At 42.8% G+C, this 22,219-nt stretch overlaps 1 protein-coding gene across 4 annotated transcripts in view; it reads right to left on the bottom strand.

The window, feature by feature from the left end:
- The window catches only part of SPIDR (scaffold protein involved in DNA repair), a 499,470-nt gene extending 491,026 nt beyond the window's left edge, over positions 1-8,444 (bottom strand). Inside the window, exon 1 of one of the 4 annotated variants that reach the window (XM_033203530.1) lies at positions 8,063-8,444. In XM_033203530.1, the coding sequence (XP_033059421.1) occupies positions 8,063-8,095 (33 nt within the window). In that variant the 5' untranslated portion in view covers positions 8,096-8,444. Of the gene's footprint in view, positions 1-7,711; positions 7,813-8,062 lie in introns of those variants that run through there. The other 3 variants (XM_033203531.1, XM_033203528.1, XM_033203529.1) reach the window with 3 other exon arrangements.
- Positions 8,445-22,219: the final 13,775 nt, after the last annotated feature.

Raw genomic sequence — 22,219 nt, 5'->3', positions numbered from 1 at the left:
TACAATTAGGAATGTTTGTACAACTCTGTAAATATACTAGAAACCACTGGATTTTCCACTTTAAAAAGGTGGATTTTATTATTTATAAAACTGAGTAACAACATTGCCAATGAGACTGTAAAATTATACAGATACAACCACTTTCGAAAAGTCTGTCACTTTCTTATAGAATTAAACATCAAATTACCATAGGTTCTGGTAATTACACACTTAGGCATTTATCTCAGAGAAATGAAAACTGACGTTTACACAAAAACTTGTACACAAATGTTTATAGCAGTTTTATGTACAATAACCAAAATCTGAAAACAGTCTAGAGGTCCTTCAATAATAAATGTTAATCCAAACTCTGGTATGTCCATTATATGGAACACTATTCAGCAATTAAAAGAAAGAAACTACTGGCTGGGCACAGTGGCTCACGCCTGTAATCCTAGCACTTTGGGAGGCCGAGGCAGGTGGATTGCATTGCCTGAGCTCAGGAGTTCAAGACCAGCCTGGGCAACAATTGGTGAAACCGTGTCTCTACTAAAATACAAAAAATTAGCCGGGCATGGCAGCGGGTGCCTGTAGTATCATCTACTCAGGAGGCTGAGGCAGCAGAATCATTTGAACTGGGGAGGCAGAAAGTTGCAGTGAGGTGAGATTGCGCTATTGCACTCCAGCCTGGGCAAGAGAGCGAGACTCCAACTCAAAAAAACAAACAAAAACAAAACAAAAAGAAACTACTGATATTCACAACAACTTGGATAAATCATGAGAGTTTGATATTGTATTTAAAAAAAAAACCTCAGACCAGGCATGGTGGCTCATGTCTGTAACCAGCACTTTGGGAGGCCGAGGCGGGCAGATCACCTGAGGTCAGGAGTTTGAGACCAACCTGACCTACATGGTGAAACCCCATCTCTACTAAAAATACAAAATTAGCCAGGTGTGGTAATGCATGCCTGTAATCCCAGCTACTCGGGAGGCTGAGGCAGGAGAATCACTTGACCCCAGGAAGCATAGGTTACAGTGGGCCGAGATCATGCCATTGCACTCCAGCCGGGGCAACAAGAGTAAAACTCCATCTCAAAAAAAGAAAAAAAACAACAACAACCTCAAAAGGTTACATACTACGTGATTCCATTTATGTAACATGCTTTAAATGACAAATTCTTTTCTAGTAATTAGGGGAGGGAGTTACTGGAAGTGAGTGACTGTGATTATAAAAGAGATCCTTGTGCTGATGGACAGTAACTTGACTGTGGTGGTAGATACACAAACCTACAGAACCTACATGTGATAAAACTGCACAGAATTGCTATGGCCTGATGTTTATGCCTCCCCAAAATATATTTGTTGAAATCCTAACCCCTGAGGTGATCGTATTAGGAGCTGGGGCCTTTGCTGGGTGATTAGAAGTTATGGGATTGATGCCCTTATAAAAGAGACCTTGGAGAGCTCCTTTACCTCTTCCACCATATAAAGACATGGTGAGAATATGGCTGTCTATTAACCAGAAAGCAGGCCCTCACCAGACATGAAATCTGTCAACACTTTGATCTAGCAAGGCCCAGCCTCCAGAATTAGTTTATAAAACAATTATTCTCTATGTTACTCACAATTGTCTATGAATTTACAATTATCTCAATTAAAATAAATGGAATGAGATGTGCAAGGGACTGCTGGGTTTTACAATAAACTTTTTTGTAATATTTTAACTTACCTATAAACATGTATTATTTTGACTAAAAAGAAAACATGTTTTCCCTTAAGTAAGGTACTCTATGCAAAGTGCTTAACATATAGAAAGTTTTCAATATAAAGCTCTCCTTCCCTTTGGTTTGAGGAATAAGACAACCTCTAGGCCAGGCACAGGGGTTCACGCTGTAATCCCAGCACTTTGGGAGGCCAAGGAGAAAGAATGGCTTGAGGCCAGGAATTCAAAACCAGCCTCAGCAACACAGCAAGACCCTATCTCTACAAAAGAAACTTAAATATTAGCCAGGCACAGTGGCATGGCCTGTGGTCCCAGCTACTCGGGAGGCCAAAATGGGAGGATCCCTTCAGCCCAGGAGCTCCAGATTGCAGTGAGTCATGATCGCGCCCCTGTGCCCCTGTGCCCCACAGCCTGGGTGACAGAGGAAGACCGTCTCCAAAAAAAAAAAAAAACCAAGACAACTGAGATGTCAGTACTAAGTAGTCCAATTCTGAGATGTAGAGCCAGCAGTAAATCATTCAATGAGATTATCAAGGCCCTAAACTGGAACAATGAGGTACTCCTACCAAGACAACTATGAGAATTTCCTGCCATCAATGAAAAACTTGAAAATGAGCCTTTTTCCTATTTCTTGTTCAACAAGCTGAAAGACAGCAATTCCAGGGAAATCTAGAGACAAAGTAGTAGAGGATGTACACTATCTTTGTCCTCATATGATTTCTTTAATTATCATGGTGTTTCATTATTAATTGCTTTCATTATCACCAACATTTATTGAGTGCTTATATGCTCAGTGTATCATTCCATGCATTCGCATCACTTAATCCTCACATCAACCCAGCAATACAGCTATTAACCCCATTTTATAAAGAAAAGACAACTCAATGTTAGGTATACTGCCCTATTCAGAGAGCTAGGAAGCAATGTGTCAAGATTTTCTCCCATGTATGTCTATGTCCAAAACTAAAGATATTACCTCACGTTAATAAAAGTGTCTATCAACAACTATACAAGCACTTCCCACACATAGGCACCACAAGCGAGTTTCTGACTGGGCTCTAAGTATCTGAAAATTCACTGCAACTTTTCAGTCCTACTCACATTATCAGAGTCACTCCCTCCCAATCATGACGTCTCCCGTGCCATTCTGCACTCTATGGCCTACTTCTTCAGTGCTGCCTTTCAAGCACTAAGACCCCTACCCTTTTACCAACCCATGGGGTTACCAATCACCAATCCATGGCGCCACTGGAAAAAAGTCCAAAAATGATAGCAGCTCCCTCCAGTTATTCTTATTACATGTCCTTGGCCACTGTTGAACACTTATTTATTCCCTAGTCCTCCATTCATTCACACACACACACACCTACACAGAATCTCACACATACATGTGAGTTTCATACCCACACTTCTCTTGACATCTCCATATCAGCCTCATAGCTCATGTTGTCACATCTTCCCCGGGAAAAAAAAATTAGCCATCGTAAAAATCGGCTAATTTCCCATCTACTGAGCTCTCCTTCTTCCCTACAGTCTCCGGGGGAAAAGTTACTATTCTCTGAAACTAACTCTGCTCTGTAATGGAATCTAATCCTTCTAAGATACTAAAAGGTCCTGACTCTCCCCACTGGCTTCTTCTTTCCTACTTCAAAGAGGCAAAATGTTGCCCTTTCTTGACAAAGAAAACACTTTTCAACCTGCAGTCTTGAGTACTCTTCAAGCTCATGTGTACATTGTATTTAATCAATACCTACCATCTGCTTGCCCTAGTGCAAGAAGCACCAGAAATAAAATAAATTGGCTGGGTGCCATGGCTCATGCCTGTAATCCCAGCACTTTGGAAGGCTAAGGCAGGGAGGATTGCTTGAGGCCAGGAGTTCAAGACTAATCTGGATAATATGGCAAGACTCCATCTCCAAAAAAATTTAAAAACAAGCTGGGTGTTGTGGTGCACCCCTGTAGTTCCAGCTACTGGGGAGGCTGAGGTGGGAGGATCGCTTAAGCCTGAGAGGTGGAGGGTGCAAAGAGCCACATCACACCACTGCACTCCAGCTTAGGTGACAAGAGTGAGACCCTGTCTCAAAAAATAAAAAATAAAAAAAAAAAGAAAGAAAAGAAGTTTCAGTGATGAGAGGGACCCAAACAGTTAGAGAAAGAAGGTGTCATCAGGAAGATGTACTCTTCCTTTATTTCTCTCTTTCAAGATCTTGCCGAGATACAGTTTTTCTTTCAGTGGAAAAGAGTGAGCAGAAGGCGGGGCGAGGAGGAGCCGGAAGCTATAATTCAGCCCAATGAGGTGAAAGGAGCTGTGAGAGTATTACAGCTGGGGAGGAACAGAAAATCTCAAAAGGTGCCAGGTGGGCACAGTGGCTCACACCTGTAATCCTAGCACTGTGGGAGGCCGAGGCGGGTGGATTACCTGAAGTCAGGAGTTCAAGACCAGCCTGATCAACATGGTGAAACCCCGTCTCTTCTAAAGTACAAAAAAAGTTAGCCGGGCATGATGGCAGGTGCCTGTAATGCCAGCTACTCAGGAGGCTGAGACAGGAGAATGACTTGAACCCAGGAGACAGTGGTTGCAGTGAGCCGAGATCGGGCCACTGCACTCCAGCCTGGGTGGCTGAGCAAGACTCTGTCTCAAAAAAAGAAAATCTCAAAAGGTAAGCTGCTGCCCAAGAACAGGAGTATATGTGGTCGCCCTTGGCTACTTCATAAGGTAAGGGAGAACACAAGGCATAAAGGGAAGAATCACAGCATGTTAAGGGATAGTGAGGGGCTAGAGCAGGAGAAACCCATGGAGGGGAGTGAGGAAAGAACTAAGATACCCCAGCCTTTGAGCAACTGACTGCCTTAATCTCCTTGAGTCTTAAATACCACATATCTATATATCCTAACATCAGTTAAGTGGCAAACGACTTTCCCACTTCTCACAGGTTCAACTTTCTGAATCATCATGGGTTCCCTCCTCTTCCTCTTTCAATCACAGTTGTCTAAATCTCACTTTCTGTTTGTAGTCTATCAACTCAGTCCTTTCCATTCTATTCCTAATTCCACCACTTTAGTCCATGACCACATTACCTTTCATCTTAAGAGTCCTGATATAGCTGTGTGGCTTGTCCAAAATTGCAAAATCATTCAGCTGTATCGTTGAGGCTGATACCCAAGTCTTCAGACTAGGGTATTTCCTCATGTTTCTTCACACCTAGAATACTTGCAAATCTTCTAAACTAGTTCCCCTTTTATAAATTAATCAGATGTTTATTAGGTATCTAGTATGTACAAGGGATATGACAGGTACTCTGGGGAATAGAGGCTGAAGAAATAGTCCCTAATCTTAAATGTCTAGACTGTAAGCGAATAAAGGTGTAGACACAAATAAACCTAATGTAAGACACGGAGTAATAAGAGTTACTTACATAAAATTCCACAGACTACAGAAGAAAGTTCATTTACAGCTGGGATAATTTGGGAGGCGAAATTTGGGGTGGGCCTCAGTGGATGATTAAGATTCCAATCAGCAGAAATGGGGGAATTGGCATTATTCCAAACCAAGAAAATACAGAAAAAAGTTCATTTACAGCTGGGATAATTTGGGGGAAGGTGGGATTTGGAGTGGGCCTCAATGGATGATAAAGATTTCATGGCCAGAAGCGGTAGCTTACACCTGTAATCCTAGCACTTTGGGAGGCTGAGGCAGGCAGATCACGACGTCAGGCGATCAAGATCATCCAGGCTAACACGGTGAAACCCCGTCTCTAATAAAAACTTTAAAAAATTAGCTGGGTGTGGTGGCGGGTGCCTGTAGTCCCAGCTACCTGGGAGGGAGGCTAAGGCAAAAGAATGGCATGAACCTGGGAGGTGAAGCTTGCAGTGAGCTGAGATTGCGCCACTGTACTCCAGCCTGGGTGACACAGCAAGACTGCATCCCCCCCACCCAAAAAAAAAAAAAAAAATTCTCAATCAGCAGAAATGGGAGAACTGGCATTATTCCAAACCAAGAACATATGCAATTACCACTAAGGGGCAAGGAAGTCCAGTGACAGCAGTAGTCTATTTCATCTATAAGATAAATAATGAACAAAGCTGTAAAGTTAAGAAATAAGACACAGATACATTATAGAGGCTGTGAAAAACAGGCTGAGAGCCTGAACAAAAGCAAGGTCTGGGGCAGACTAGCTGAATATAAATCCTAGCTTCTTCCCTTAACTGCTCTGTGACCTTAGGCAAATTAGCCTCTCTGCTGAGCCACAGTTACCTCATCCATAAAACAAGACTAATGGTATCTACCTCACAGGACTGTTCAAATAAATTAGTTAATACATATAAAGCACTAAACACAGGATAAGTCTGCAATAAATTATAATGTAGCCAATAAGTAAAACGAGATTTAGGTAGAGGACTAACAATACAATCAAAGTAGTGCCTAAGGGAAAGTCACCTCTGAAGATGGAATGGGAGCATGCTAGCTGGCATCACACAGCAACACTCCAACCATTAAGTACTTTGAGACTGACCACGGGAGACAAAAACAAAAAATAAATTCCTGGGAAATACTGTGGAAGCCAGCCTCCAAGGTGGGCCCTGTGATCCCCAGCTCCTGGGGATCCTCTATAGTCTCCTCATACATTGTACCAGGTTGGTCCATGTAATGAATAGACAGCAGATGGGATGTCACTTCTGAGATTAGGCTATAAAAGACACGGGGGCCAATATCTTGTTGCTCTCTCTCTTGCTCTTGGGAAAGCCAGGACCCTGTTGTAAGCTGCCCTATGGAGCTATCAAGAAACAACCACGTGAGTGAGCTTGGAACTGGATTCTCCAGCTCCAATGACCCTTTATTTGACTGCAGCCTTGTGGGAGATCCTGAACTACAACCACATAGTTGAGCCGTTCTCAGATTCCTGACTCTCAGAACTCTATAATAAATATTTGCTATGAACTGCTTCAGTTTTCAGCAACGTATTACACAATAGACAACTGTACGACTACTAAAAAAATTTGATAAGAGTCTTGAAAAACGACAAGATGAAGAGACCAGAAATAAACGTCAATTCAAAACTACTAAGATTTCTAAGTCAAGAGAAACTGTTAGGGCCTGGAGGACTAAGGGTGAGATGACGATTTTGTGATGCACTAAGTTTGAGCTCTAGGGAAAGATCTAATACAGATCTGAAAGTCATCTATACAGCAATGACAATTAACTTCAATGTATGATATTGCCCAAAGCAAATGTGGAAAATGAGAAGCAGCACAAGGTCAAAAATTAGAACATGGCACGAACACAGTAAAGAGAAGAAAATAAGCTGTTGCAAGACAGGAAGACAATCAGGGTAGCAACATCAGGGATGTTCCAAAAGAAATAAAAGCAAGTGGTCAATGTGTCAAATGCTCCAATGACCAAGTAAATAACTTACACTGGATTTAGCAAATCTATGTATTTCCTTGATTTCTTTTCATACATTAATACTTCTGAAATCAGGCTGTATCTTATAATCAACAGAGGTGCCTGAAATGAATTTCTTTATTCCCTAAAGCCAGTCACAAAATTGATGGTGTGGGCTGATAATAAATGGTATTTGAGAAGCCAGAAAGCATGGTAGTGGTAAAGAAGTTGAACCAGTATATGTGGACTATTTTTTTTTCAGAAGTTTTCGAGTAAAGGGAAGAGTCAAGAAAGGAGGTCCTGTGTTTGTTTTTTAAAAATTGTTTACTATGAGACAAACGTATTTGAAAGCAAGGAAGTTAGAAGGAACTTTAAAACGATAAAGGACACGTGCCAGAACAAGCACAATTAGCAGAACAAAAAAGGATGCACTCGCGGATACAGGTGCAATTAAACACCATTCACCCAACGATTCCTAGGCACCCGCTCCCGTTCTGGACCCCGAGGCAGCGCGGTGTCCAAGAACTGGGCGGTCAGCCGCACAGTCCCCTCCCAGTGCTGCAGGAAGAAAGGCAGAGTTGACAGGGGATTATCCGGGGAGACTGACAAAGCCACGCCAGGATTACCTGCTGTTTGATGCATTACACCAGAATCAAAAAGAGACAAAAGTAAAGCCAAGTATCTCCGAGGCGGACACACGCTCCCGCCCGCTGCGTCCCTCGGCGGCCCCACCCCTCCCCTTCCGTACTGCCGCTGAGGGCCCCGCCCGCACGCCAGGACCAGACCGGGACCTGGGGGCGGCACCCCGCTGCGCGGGCTCGCTCCACGCGCGCAGACGGGACCCGCCACCACCTAGCCCTCTACCCGCAACGCCCATGCTCTCTCACCCCAGCAGCCCTGGGCCTGCCCCGCGCTGGCCCGCCGCCTGCCCGCAACGCGGGAAACGGCGCGGCACCCACTCCCAACCCAGAGCCTACCTTGGAAGCTCCAGCGCGCCAGCCGCGGGGCATCTCCGGGAGCGCAGCCCGAGCGCACCGCCCCCTCAGCGCGCCGCCGTCCCACCTTGGCGCGCCGCACCGAGCGCTGCCATTGGCGGGCGCTCGGGCGCAGGGCGGGGCTTCGGCGGGGGGCAGGGCTTCTTCGGGCCCCAGAGCCCCAGGGCCTCCGGGACTGCCTGGTTGGGCCCAGAGCCCGGAAGGAGTGCAGCGCGGAGTGTAGAGCTTCCTTCTCCGGGGCCGGTGGGGTCTACGGGGTGCGCTCTGGGCTGTGGCGTTGCTCGCCCGCGAGCTCCTGGGGAGTTCGGGAGAGCTGCTGGGCTGGCCCCTGGAGTGGGGGCCGCCTCCAAGTGTTGTCTTTCGAATTCAGTTACTTTCGTTTGTGTTGTCGGGCAACAACTGACCTTAAAAATGAAAACCAGAAGTAGGCTACACATGCAATAATGGATACTTAAGGAATGGGAGTGGCTGCTGGTGACTGGAGCAGAGAGGGTGTGGTTTCCCCATGTTTGGGGGCCGGGGGTAAGGACTAAAGTCTAAGTGTCCAGAGCCCGGACTGCATGTCGGTCATCACATCAACATGAGAACTGGTGGAGCCTGAGGAAAGGCTGCGGAGTGCCAGAGTCTGAGGGGGCGGGACATTGCGTTCCTGCCACGTTCGCCCGGGCGCATAGGGGCTCTGCGGGGCCCGCCGCTCCTCAGGGCGTGAGAGAAGTGGGTCTGAGACCATGCGGCGTCGACCACAGTCGACCCAGCAGAAGCCGGGGAAGGCCACGAGTTTGACTGGGTCCGAGGACTGTGAAGAAGGCGCCTCCCATGGAGAAAGCTACCAGGTAGTTTAACAAGGTAAAAAAGCGTCGGCCTGGGGAGGAGAAAAGGATGCTCAGAAAGTTGCCTCAAAAGGACGCAGAAGTGGAGGTGAATCTTCTCCTTCAGAGGCACTTTTTTGTGCCTTTGTGAGAATGCATTGCTTTCTGGTTGATCCATCTTCAGGTTTTCTCTCCGTCCTAGTCCCTGTTCTGCCAACATCCCGTGTTTGAATCTGGTACCTAAAGCCGCAGATACTTGGTTCATGGCAGATGTCCACTCTGCAGTGGCTGAAAACACAGAAGAAAAACCGTCTTCGCCTGGGAAGGACATTATTGCTAGTGCCATTACTGTCAACAGTTGTTAAGATAAACGGCATGCCCAATCTAGTTGAGGATTTTGAACACCGGGCCTCCCACTGGGACTGCACCGAGAAACCAGGTGTGCCATTGCCGCCTCCCCTGGGCCTCGCTGTCTTAGCACAGTAAGTGCACCTGACCGCGCCGGGAGTCCCCATTTCACTCCCGCAACCCGGCCTGTGATGAGGCTCCCGCTTGTCATCTCCACCAGGAGGTGCTGTCCTGCCGAAATGTTGGGATTTTTCTCCAAACTTCCTCCTGTTCAGAATTCACCATCTCAGTAGCGGCGTGGACATCCACCTGGCCATAGCTCACCCAGAAACCTATGAATTTTTGTGAACAGGTTTGTGTCCCTTAGCAATCTGTCAACTTTCCACTGCCACCACTGTTTCCCAGGCCACTAGTGTGTTTTGCCCAGACTGCTGGTAGCTCCTAACCCATGTCCCCTAATCCACTTACCCCTCACATACCACACACACACAATCCATTCTCCACACAGACACCACGGTGATGTTGATGCTGTCCATATTGGCCTTCCTTTTGGTGGTCAAACGTGTCTAGCTCCTGCAGCCTTGAGGTCTAATAAGCATTTGCTCTTCCTTTTGCCTAAAAGGCTCTGGCCTCTTGCCATGCCATTTCCTATGCACCTGTCAAACCTGAACCTGGTGGCCAGCTTCCCTAAACTAGCAAGCCTGAACCTCCCTACTCTTCATGTCCACAGGACCCCTACTCTGTTGAAGATGTTGTGACAATCAGAATCTAAATAATTACGATAGTTATTTGTTATACCATGTGGCTCCACCACCATGCTGTAAAGTACTACCATTTCTGTCTTCTCCGTTTTTGTATCTCCATCAATTAGCACAGTGTCTTCCATATACAAAGTACTCAATTATTTACTATGGATGAACTACTCATTGTGAAACAGAAATGACTTGCCAGAGGCTGCACAGCTAGTAAGTGTTTAGGATTAGAATTCATATGTGATACCAAGATCCACGCATTCTCCACTACACCAATCAGATCATAGTAGAATCACGAGGAATTTTTCACTTGAACGTATGAACTCAGCAAAAGGGAACTGTTGATGAGAAAGATGAGACCCTGCCAAAAGGGACTCATGAGGCCTCTCCAGTCTTGTCTTATTTCCTCCTCAACAAACACTCAATGGCAAACATCAAGACAAACCAGAAAGTCTTTCTTTTAACTTTTTTCTCATCAAACTTTTTGGCCTAGTTGTTGTTCTGCAGATATCTGTGGTCTTCACTCTGCTTACAGCCATCCTAAGGATTCCATGGAGATCCTTGGAGTCTGGGGAGGTTGCGACTCACAAGAGCATCTCTGTTGCACCTTCAGGGCAGCTCTCCTTCCATCTGTCTTATATATGGGGCAAGATTGTACTTAAAGAAAGATCTAATAGGAGGAGAAATGTTTAGAATCTACTCATCAATATTCTTTTTTTAGTCTGTTAGATGATAGTGCTCTAGGCTACAAATGAATCCAAGATTTAAACGTGAAAAAAATGTCAAGGTATTAGAATAAAACATGACCAGATTCCTTTATAATCTTAGAGTGGGAGAAAGGTTTTCCAACTATGACTCAAAATGCCCTAGTTGTAATAGGAAAGACTGATCAATTCAACTACATAAAAACCCTAAATTATGCATGGCAAAAAAAAAAAAAAACACAATAAGCAAAGACAAATGGCAAAATTGAAGAATAGTTCATATTGATGTCATATAGAAACAACCCCCTAAAGTATAAATTACTCTTGGAGGAGTAACCAAAAGTATTCCTTGGGGGAAATAACCAAAAACCCAGTAGAAAATAGGCAAAGGACAAGGGCAGTTCACAGAGAAAGGAACACAAATGGCTTTTATACAATGAAAAATATACTGTCTCACTCATGGCAAGAAAAATGCAAACTTAAACTGCACACCTATCATACTGGCTAAAGTCCAAGTCCTCAACAACACATATTGGGGTAAGGGTCCTCTCGTGTATTGCTAACAAAAGTACAAAATTAGGCAACTCCTATCAATGTGACTGTGGGAATATGTTTCAAAATTATAAGTGTATTTATTCTTTAAGCTAGCAATCATACTTCTGGGAATTAATCCTACACATACACCTGCACACATATTGTCTTTGTTTTGTGCTGCTATAACAGAATATCTGATACTGGGTAGTTTACAAAGAACAGATGTTTACTTTCTCACTCTGAGAAATCTGAGATCAAGGAGCTGGCGTTTGGTGTCTGGTGTGGGCCTTCTTGCTGTTAATGGGATTAAGGCCACGAAAAGAAGAAGGCAGAAGGCCATGAAAGCAGGCTAGCCAAATGCTGCATGAAGCCTCTTTTATAAGGCCCTTAATCCCATTAACAATGGAGGAGCTTTCATGGCCTATTTGGCAACACCTGAATTTTAGAGGAGACACATATGAAATGATAACACATGTGAAATGGTATGTATGTAAGGGTATTTATTGCAGCATAGATTGCAATAGCAAAAGACTAGAAAAAATTGATATATTTGTTTACTTGGAGAGTAAGGAGACTGTTAAATATGCCATGGTAATACCTTCATAATGATCTCCAGCTTTACTAAATGAAAAAAACAATTGACAGAATATGATTCATAGTGTGCTGCCTCTCTAGTGCAAGAAAACAGGAAAAGAAAACATATTGCTTATATCTGCGTGAAGAAATGCAACATCAAAATAGATATATAGAAAATAAATAAAAGGGGTTACCTAGTAGAGGGGAGGAACTAAGTGATTGGGATGAGGGGAGGAAGACTTCTCCATCTCTACTTTTTAATGTAGTTTTGTATACCTATTTTTAAAACGGATTGAAAAATTAAGAAAAATGTGTGCTTTGTTCTAGAATGATGATGGTTGTACAACTGTGAATATTGTAACAGATCACTGAATGGTACACTTTAAAGGGTGATTTTATGGTATGTGAATTATATTTCAATAAAATAATTATTTTAAAAATGTTTGGTGAGGGGCTGGTAGCATCAGCAGCATCTGAGAAATTGTCAGAAGTGCAAATTCTTGGACTCCGTACTAGACCAATTGAATCAGAAACCTAGTGGATAAGACCTGGCAATCTGTTTTGACAAGCCCTTCAACTGACTCTGATGCATGCTCACCTGTGAGAAGCACTGGACTGGATGCAGTTGCACGGAGTAACAGGCTGTCACACAGTGGTCGCCCACAAAACATCCGTCTAGGAGATCCGTGCACTCAGGGTGGGAAGAAAAGGCCTTGTCAGCCTCTTCTTTCATCATTGACTACAATAATGTTAATAATAATAATATGATATTTATATGTGCAGGCAATGTTAATCCCTTTTTATGAAATGAAAATAGTGCCTCACCTGATGAGTTAGAACACAGCAGATACATAGTAAGTGACCAGGAAGTGTTAGCAATTATTATTATCATTGATCTCAGAAAATCTCTATGACAATTGTGTGAAGTACATTATGATTACATATGAGATAATTGCATCACAGACATATTACATAACTTGCAAAAAGCCACAAACCCAATAAGTGGTACAGCACAGAGGTTTTCAACTTTGGTGAATCTCACTTTATCTCTTTTTCCTGATCACACTTTGAGAACCATGGATCTAGATTCTCAAAGGTATACAAATAGTTTTTATACATACAAAAAGTAGGAGCGGAAAATAGAGTCAAATGCAAATTATTCAAGGAATGTGCATTCATTCATTCAACAAACAAATATTGAAGTTTACTATGTGCCAGGCCTATGTTAGGCCTTAGGCCTTAGTTGATTTTCTTAGTCTATTTGGGTTACTATAACAACCCATCAACTAACAACCCATAACTGCATAGCTTAAAAAGAATAGAAATTTAAGCCGAGCACAGTGGCTCATGCCTGTAATCCCACCACTTTGGGAGGCCAAGGTGGGTGGATCACGAGGTCAGGAGTTCAAGAACAGCCTGGCCAACATAGTGAAACCCTGTCTCCACTAAAAATACAAAAAAATTAACCAGGCGTGGTGGCGGGGCACCTGTAATCCTAGTTACTTGGGAGGCTGAGGCAGGAGAATTGCTTGAACCCAGGAGGCAGAGGTTGCAGTGAGCCGAGATTGCACAACTGCACACCAGCCTGGGCAACAGTGCGAGACTCTGTCTCAAAAAAGGAGAAAAAAAATAGAAATTTATTTCTCAAAAGTTCTCGAGGCTAAGAAGTCCAAGATCAAGGCACTGGCAGATACAGTGTCTAATGAGGGCCCATTCCTCATAGATGGCACCTTCTAGTGTGTTCTCGCTCACATGGTGGAAGGGGCTAGTTATCCCTTTGGGGTCTCTTTAAAGGCATTCACCCTATTCATGAGGGATTTGCCCTCATTACCTACTCATGCCAAAAGTCCCATTTTCTTTTTTTTAACTTACCTTTTAATTGACAAAAATTACATATATTTATGGTATACAACATGTTTTGAAATATGTATACATTGTGGAATGGTTAAATCAAGCTAATTAAAACATGCATTACCTCACATAACTTTTTTTGTGGTTGAAAACACTTAAAATCTACTCTTAGCAATTTCCAAGTATATGATACATTTTGTTTGTTTGAGACAGGGTCTCACTTTGTTGCCCAGGCTGGAGTGCAATGATGCAGTCACGGCTCACTGCGTCCTCAACCTCCTGGGCTCAAGAGACCCTCTACCTTAGTCTTCCGAGTAGCTGGAACCACAGGTGCTTACCAACACATTTGACTTTTTTTTTTTTTTTAAATTTTTGTAGAGACAGGGTTTCACCATGTTGCCCAGGCTGGTCTCAAACTCCTGGCCTCAAGCGATCCTGCTGCCTCAGCCTCCTAAAGTGTTGGAATTACAGGTATGAGTCAGTGTGCCAACCCAATACATTGTTATTAACTATAGTCACCATGTTGTACAATAAATAGATCTCCTGAACTTATTTCTCCATCTAACTGAAATTTGGCCAGTCCTACCCATCTGTCACCCCAGCCCCTGATAACCATCATTCTACTCTCTGCTTCTATGAGTTTAACTTTTTAAGACTCCACATATGAGATCAGCAGTATCTGTGTTTATGTGTCTGGCTTATTTCACTTAACATAATGTCCACCAGGTTCATACATGTGCAAATGACAGGGATTCCTTTTTTTTTAAGACTGAATAGTATTCCATTGTGTATATATACCACACTTTCCTTATCCTTTCACATGTTGATGGACACAGGTTGATTCCATATCTTGGCTATTATGAATAATGCTGCAATGAACATGGCAGTGCAAATGTCTCTTTGACACACAGATTTCAGTTCCTTTGGGTATATACTCAGCAGTGAGATTGCAGGATCACATAGTAGTTTTATTTTTTAGTTTTCTTAGTAATGTCCATACTGTTTTTCCTTAATGGCTATATTAATTTACATTCCTTTTTAATGGCTGTATGATATTCCATTGGGTGGATTACCATTTTGTTTATCCATTAATCAGTTGATGGACCTTTGTGTTGTTTCCACATTTTGTCTATTATGAATAATGCTGCCCTGAACATTTGTGTAAAAGTTTTGTTTGAACACATGTTTTCTTTTATTATTATTATTATGATGATGATACTTTATGTTCTAGGGTACATGTGCACAGCGTGCAGGTTTGTTATGTATGTATACATGTGCCATGTTGGTGTGCTGCATCATTAACTCGTCATTTACATTAGGTATATCTCCTAATGCTATCCCTCCTCCCTTCCCCCACTCCCAACAGGCCCCGGTGTGTGATGTTCCCCTTCCTGTGAACACATGTTTTCACTTGGGGGTATATACGTAGGAGGGGAATGACTGGATTATGTTTACAATTTTATGTTTAACTTTCTGAGGAACCACAAAACTCTTTTTCACAGAAGTTGCACCATTTTATATTACCTACAGCCATGTTAGAGGGCATCCTTGCCGATACTTTTAATTTTCCCCTTTAAAAAATATTTAACCATGCTAGTGGCTATGAAATGGTATCTTATTGACTTTGACTTGTATTTCTATAATGATTAATGATGTTGAGCATCTTTTCATGTGCTTTTTGGCCATTTCTCTATCTTCTTTGTAGAAATATCTATTCAAATCAGTTGCCCATTTTTAAAATGGGTTGCCTTTGTTTTGGTTGGGGGAGTTTAAGAGTTTTTATTGTTTTGCCTGGAGTCCTTACTGGCTAACACGTATCTGGGGTGTACTAAACTTGCTTTATTGAGGCAAAGTTGTACAATAAAAAAATTTTTTTTAATTTCTAAAATGATCTTTTAAATGAAAATCACTCACCACAACTTTACAGCACATTATAATTTGCTTTAGTGACACAAAATTAGGCTTCAATTGCTGGGAATTTACAAATGCACTTAAGAGATCCTATTAACAAGAAGTCTCAACAAAGAAAAATTCAGGACCAGGTGGCTTCACTGGTAAAGTCTACCAAACATTTAAGAAGAATTAACACCCTGTAATCCCAGGACTTTGAGACACTGAGGCAGGAGGATTGCTTGAGCCCAGGAGTTTGAGACCAGCCTGGGCAACATAGTGAGACCCTGTGTCAACATTTTTTTTTTTTTTTGAGAGAGAGTCTTGCTCTGTCCCCAGTCTGGAGTGCAGTGGCATGACCTTGGCTCACTGCAACCTCCACCTCCTGGGACCTCCACTTCCTGGGTCCAAGCAATTCTCCTGCCTCAACCTCCCGAGTAGCTGGGACTACAGGCGCGTGCCACCATGCCCAGCTAATTTTTTTGTATTTTTAGTAGAGACGGGATTTCACCATGTTGGCCAGGGTGGTCTCGATCTCTTGACCTCGTGATCCACGTGCCTTGGCCTCCCAAAGTGCTGGGATTACAGGCATGAGTCACCGCACCTGTCCCACAAAAAAATTAAAAAAAAAAAATTAGCCAGACATAGTGGCACATGCCTGTAGTCCCAGCTACTTGGGAGGGCTAAGGTGGGAGGATTGCTTGAGGTGAGGGGTTTGAGGTTGCAGTGAGCCATGATTGCACTACTGCACTCCAGCCTGGGTAACAGTGACAGAGTGAGACCCTGTCTAAAAACAAACAAAAAAAAGAAAGTAAAAAGGAGAATTAACACCAGTTGTTCTCAATCTGTTTTAAAAAATAAAATATGAAGGAACACTTCCTAGTTCATTCTATGAGGCCAGTATTACCCTGATACTAAAGGCAGGCAAAGATATCATACAAAAAGAAAAATAGAAAGTAATTATTGGATGTTACAAGATGGCTGACTGACTGGAAGCTCCTAGGTTCATCCCCAACTCCAACAAAAAATCAAAATATAGTGAATAAGCAACTATATTTCAATCAAAATAACTAAAGGAGAGCTCTGGAGAACAATAAAGAAGCAGCAGAAATTCTGTAGAGTATGGAAACCCGGGATGGCTGCACGGGGAAGGAAAGGATACACCTCATCTTTGCCACTCTATCCACTCAGGATCAGCTTGGAACCAGGAGAGACTTCTTCCTGCAGGGAAAAGGTGAGCAGGGGGACCCCGGCAACCCCCATCACCACCATGGACACATGCAATCTTCATTACCAGAGGCTCCCACAGTCCTCACAAGCTCTGAACCCAACTGAGGGAGCTCCCCAGAGTTCACATGCTGAGCTATGCAAGAGAAAGAGCTGATACTGTGCCCTCCCCCATGGTCTGTGCTGCTACTGTACTGTACCATCTTGGATCAGAGCCACTGCTAGAGTGTGTTGTGCTCTGGGAGTGTGCAGCTATGTACCCCTTCATCCCTGTGGTTTGCCAACACTAAAACCATCTTACCCAGTAACACATCATCCCCAAAGCAGGCTGTTCCAAGCTCTGTCCCCTAGAGCCAAGCTCCATCACCCCCATATGAGACACTGGCGCACCCTCCACTTATGGCTGAGCTGAACTGACTCCCTACCTCCCAGGGACCTCAGGCATCCTACAAACCATAGCAGACACAATCCTGGTGCCACGGCAGAGGCATGCCCTGCTCCCCAGGGGCCTTATGTCTTTGGCACTCCAGAGTCACCACAGGTGAGACAGCACTTTGCCCCGGGGCTCTGAGCCTCTGGTACATTGGAGCAGTTGCACCCACCAGTGCCACAGCTGATATGGAACCATGCCCTAGGGATCTGAGCCTCCACTGACCCATGTAGCCATGCTTTCTGGGTTCTTAGCTGCACCTTACACCCCAGGGAATCAGGATTTTGCCTGAGCTGGGTCATGTCAACCTCCAGGCTAAACATCCACAGTGCCCCACCAATCCGGAACTGGAGTAGCCCCTCAAAGTCTGAGCTGCTGAGGTGCTCTACCTCTCTGGAGAGTGGAGTCATTGCTGTGCTGCTCTATTCCCCCCAGATCCCAAGCACAGGGGCATCTTGACATGTCCAAGTCCTTGCTGTTGCTGCCCCTAGACTCACAGAGCCTTGGCTACTGCCATGTCCCACCATCCCAGGGTCCAGAGTGACCCCACTGTTTGGTACCTCATCTCCCAGAGCGTAAGCTGTTTTTGTACCCTCTTGGTTCTGTGTCCCAAATTGCAGCTGTGTCCTGCTCCCCAGGACCTCAGCCTCCAGAGCACCTCTTTACTCCATAGCTGTGTCAGGGCTTCACCCTGCCCTCAGGGTCAGAACTATAGCTACATCCCAGCCCCCTCGGCCCGAACTGCTGGAGTGTGCCTCAGCAAAAGACCCTATCTTAGCAAGAGAACTCTATCTACTTGTGCCTTAGAAATTGAACCAGTGCCTCAAGTCCTGAGCCCAGGAACCCAGCTTCACAACTGCTCTGAACACCTATGGACCTATGCTCTGAATCCCAGTGCCATTGTGGCTGCCAGTGGGTTGTGTCAGACTCTACACCAAGAGAGATCCCTTTAGTGAAGACTCTGCATTGTGGGTAAGACAGGAATAGATGGATCCCTAAAGCCCTTGCCCTAATAACCTACACAGCCATTGTCACTTCCACAAACTTCCGCAACCTAGACCACCCAGGCACCGCAGTCATTGCTGACATTTGTCACAACTGATGAAACTGCATGCAGACTACACCAATGCACTGACACAGAAACAGAGCCCCTGCACCCTACTTAACCAACACCCTCAGGCCCATATATAGGAGAAAGTCTTCCCCTACGAAAGCCAGTCTGAAAGGTTTAGAAGAGGTAACTGCACCACCAGATGCACACACATTAACACAGGGACACAAGAACATGAAAAAGCAAGGAAACAGGACACCACCAAAGGAACACAATAGTTCTTTAGTAATTGACCCCAAAGAATAGAAATTTACAAATTGCCTGAAAAGGAATTCAAAATAATGATCTTAAGGAAACATTAGGCTGGGTGTGGTGACTTACACCTGTAATCCCAGCACTTTGGAAGGCTGAGGTAGGAGGATCACTTGAGGCCAGGAGTTCGAGACATGCCTGGCAACATAGTGAGATTCTGTACATACAAAAAAAAGAAAAAAAAAAGAAAAGAAACTCCAAGAGATGCAAGGCAATACAAATAGACAAGTCAATGAAATTAGAAAAACAATTTATGAGTTAAATGATAAATTCAACAAAGAGATAGGTAACATTAAAAAGAATCAGAAATCCTAGAGCTGAAGAAGCTAAAATATTTATTACAGAACTTAAATAGCAGATTAGATCAAGCAGAAGAAGGAATCTCTGAACTTGAGGACAGATTTTTTGAAATGACTCAGAAAAAGGGGAAAAAAATGAATAAAAGTGAAGACAACCTATAGGGCTTGTGGGATACCGTTAGGATTTTAAAGAGAGCATTGTGGATTTTAAAGAAAGAGACAAGACTGAGAAAGGAACAGAAAGGTTATTTAATGAAATAATTCCTGAAAACTTCTCAAGCCTTGGGAGAGATAGGAGCATCAACATCCATGAACCTCAAAGGATCCCCAACACAGACAAAACACAAAGAAGGATTAATATGGTTAATTTTACCAATATTACTACCATTCTACCAAAAGCAATATACAAATTCAATGCGATGCCTATCAAAATCCCAATGGCATTCTTTACAGAAAAAAAACAACAACTTTGAATTCGTATGTAAACATAAAAGACCTCAACTAGCCAAAACAATTCTGAGAAAGAAAAACAAAATTGGAGGAATCACATTTCCTGATTTAGAATTATATTACAAAGCTATAGTAATAAAAACTGCAGGCCAGGTGCAGTGGCTCATGCCTGTAATCCTAGCACTTTGAGAGGCCAAGGAGGGCAGATTGCCTGAGCTCAGGAGCTTGAGTCCAGCTTGGGCAACGTGGTGAAACCCTGTCTCTACTAAAATACAAAAAATTAGGCGGGCATGGTGGTGTGCGTTTGTAGTCCCAGCTACTCAGGAGGCTGAGGCAGGAGAAATGCGTGAACCTGGGAGGCAGAGACTGCAGTGAGCCGGGATTGCACTGCTGCACTCCAGCCTGGGCAACAGAGCAAGACTCCATCTCAAAAAAAAAAACAAAAACAAAACAAAAAACAAGACTGCATATTATGGGCATTAAAACAGACATACAGCTCAGTGGAAAAGAATTGAGAGCCCAGAAATAAATCAATCATATGTGGTCAACTAATTTTTGATGAGCACCAAGAGGACACAATGGAGAAAGGATAGTCTCTTCAATAAATGGTGCATGGAAAAATGGATTTCCACACGTGAAAGAATAAAATTGGACATACGTCTTACATTACAAACAAAATTCAACTCAAATGGATAAAGACCTAAATGTAAGATCAGAAGCTATAAAACCCCATTACATGCTGAAAGCTCCTGGAGATTGGCCTTGACAATGATTTTTTTGGATATCACACAAAAGCTCAGCTCATAAAAGCTAAAATAAATAAGTGGAACTACATCAAATGAAAAGCTACTGCACAACAAAGGACACAACAAAGTGGCAGTGAATTGGGAAAAAGTATTTGCAAACCGTGCATTTAATGAGGGGTTAATATTCAGGCAACTCATACAGCTCAATAGTAGAAAAGCAAATAACCCAATTAAAAATGGACAAAAGACCTGAATAGACATTTCTCTGAAGAAGACGTAAAAGTGGCCAACAGATATATAAACCGGTGATCAACATCATTAATCATCAGAGAAATGCAAATAAAAACCACTGTGAGATACCACCTTATACCCATTAGGATGGATATTATAAGAAAATCAAAAGATAACAAGTGTTGGTGAGGGTGTGTGGAGATAAAAGAACTCTTGTACACTGTTGCAAGCATGTAGATTGATACAGCCTTTATGGAAACAGTATGGAGGTTTACAAATAAATTAAAAATAGAACTACAATATGACCCAGCAATCCCTCTCCTGGGCATCTACCCAAGAGAAATATACCCTTGTAAAAACATCTTCACTCTCATATTCATTGCACCGTTATTCACAATAGCCGAGATATGGAAACAACTTAAGTGTCTGTCAATGGATGAATGGATAAAGAAACTGCAGTATGTTTAAAGCTAAACTATTATTCGGCTTTAAAAAAGAATGAGAACTTGCCATATGCCACAACATGCATGAGCCTGGAGGACATTATGCTAAGTGAAATAAGTCAGACACAGGAAAAAATATATTGCATGATCTTATATAAAATATTTTTTTTTAAATCAAATATACAGAGCTAGAGAACAAAACAGTGCTTACCAGGAGGAGGCAGGGAGGAAATGGGGAGATGTGAGAAGATACAAAGTAGCAGATATGTAGGATGAACAAGTCTAAAAATCTAATGTACAACATGAGCACTACAGGTAATAAAGTTGTATTGTATTTGGTATTCATGCTAAGTGAGATTTTAGCTGCTCTTGTTACAAATACACACACAAATGGGTAACTGTGATATCATGGATGTGTTAATTTGCTTCATTATAGTTACCTTTTTATTATCTCTATGTGTCCCATAACATCATGTTGTATACCTTAAATATACATAATAAAATTCCTTTGAAAAAGAAAAACTGGCCAGGTGCGGTGACTCATGCCTGTAATCCCAACACTTTGGGAGGCCGAGGTGAGTGGATCATCCGAGGTCAGGAGTTCATGACCAGCCTGGCCAACATGATGAAACCCCTTGTCTACTAAAAATACAAAAAAATTAGCCGGGTGTGATGGTGGGCTCCTGTTATCCCAGCTACTCGGGAGGCTGAGGCAGGAGAATCACTTAAACCCAGGAGGTGGAGTTTGCAGTGAGCCAAGATCACACCATTACACTGCAGCCTGGGCAACAAGAGCAAAATTCCATTCCCCCCACTGCCAAAAAAAAAAAAGAAAAACTACAGATTAATATCCCTTGTAAATATAGATGCAAAGGCCCTCAATAAAATACTAACAATCTAAGTGTAGCAGCATATTAAGAGGACTACATGCCCAACCAAATGGGATTTATCACAGAAATGCAAGGATGGTTCAACTATGAAAATCAGTGTTTAAACCATATTAATGGAATGAAGGAGAAAAACCACATGATCATTTTGATTGATGCAGAGAAAGAATTTAACAAAATCTAGCACCCTTTTATGGAGAAATAAAACAAAACATGCAACAAACTAAAAGGAAACTTCCTTAGCTGGACATAAGAGTTATGAAAAACTCAAAGCTAATAGCATACTTAGTGATGAAATAGTAAGAACTTTCCCTCAGAAACTGGGAACAAGACAAGGATGCCTGCTTTTTCCATTTCTATTAGATGTAATACTAGAAGTTCTAGTCAGGGCAGTTGGAGAAGAAAAAGAAATAAATAACAAGTAAATAGAGTAAAACTATCTCCATTCACCAATGACATTATTTTATAAATAGAAAATCCTAAAAATCCACAAAGAAACCTGTTAGCACTAATAAACAAATTCAGAAAGTTGTAAGATACAAGATCAACATACAAAGGTCATTTATACTTCTATACAACCTAGAAAGAAGATTAAGAGA

This window comes from Trachypithecus francoisi, unplaced genomic scaffold, assembly GCF_009764315.1.
Source record: "Trachypithecus francoisi isolate TF-2019V2 unplaced genomic scaffold, Tfra_2.0 Lachesis_group7, whole genome shotgun sequence".
In the NCBI taxonomy this organism is placed as follows: Eukaryota; Metazoa; Chordata; class Mammalia; order Primates; family Cercopithecidae; genus Trachypithecus; species Trachypithecus francoisi.
Note: the sequence above shows the minus strand (reverse complement) of the source record. Positions and strands in the feature narration are given on the sequence as shown.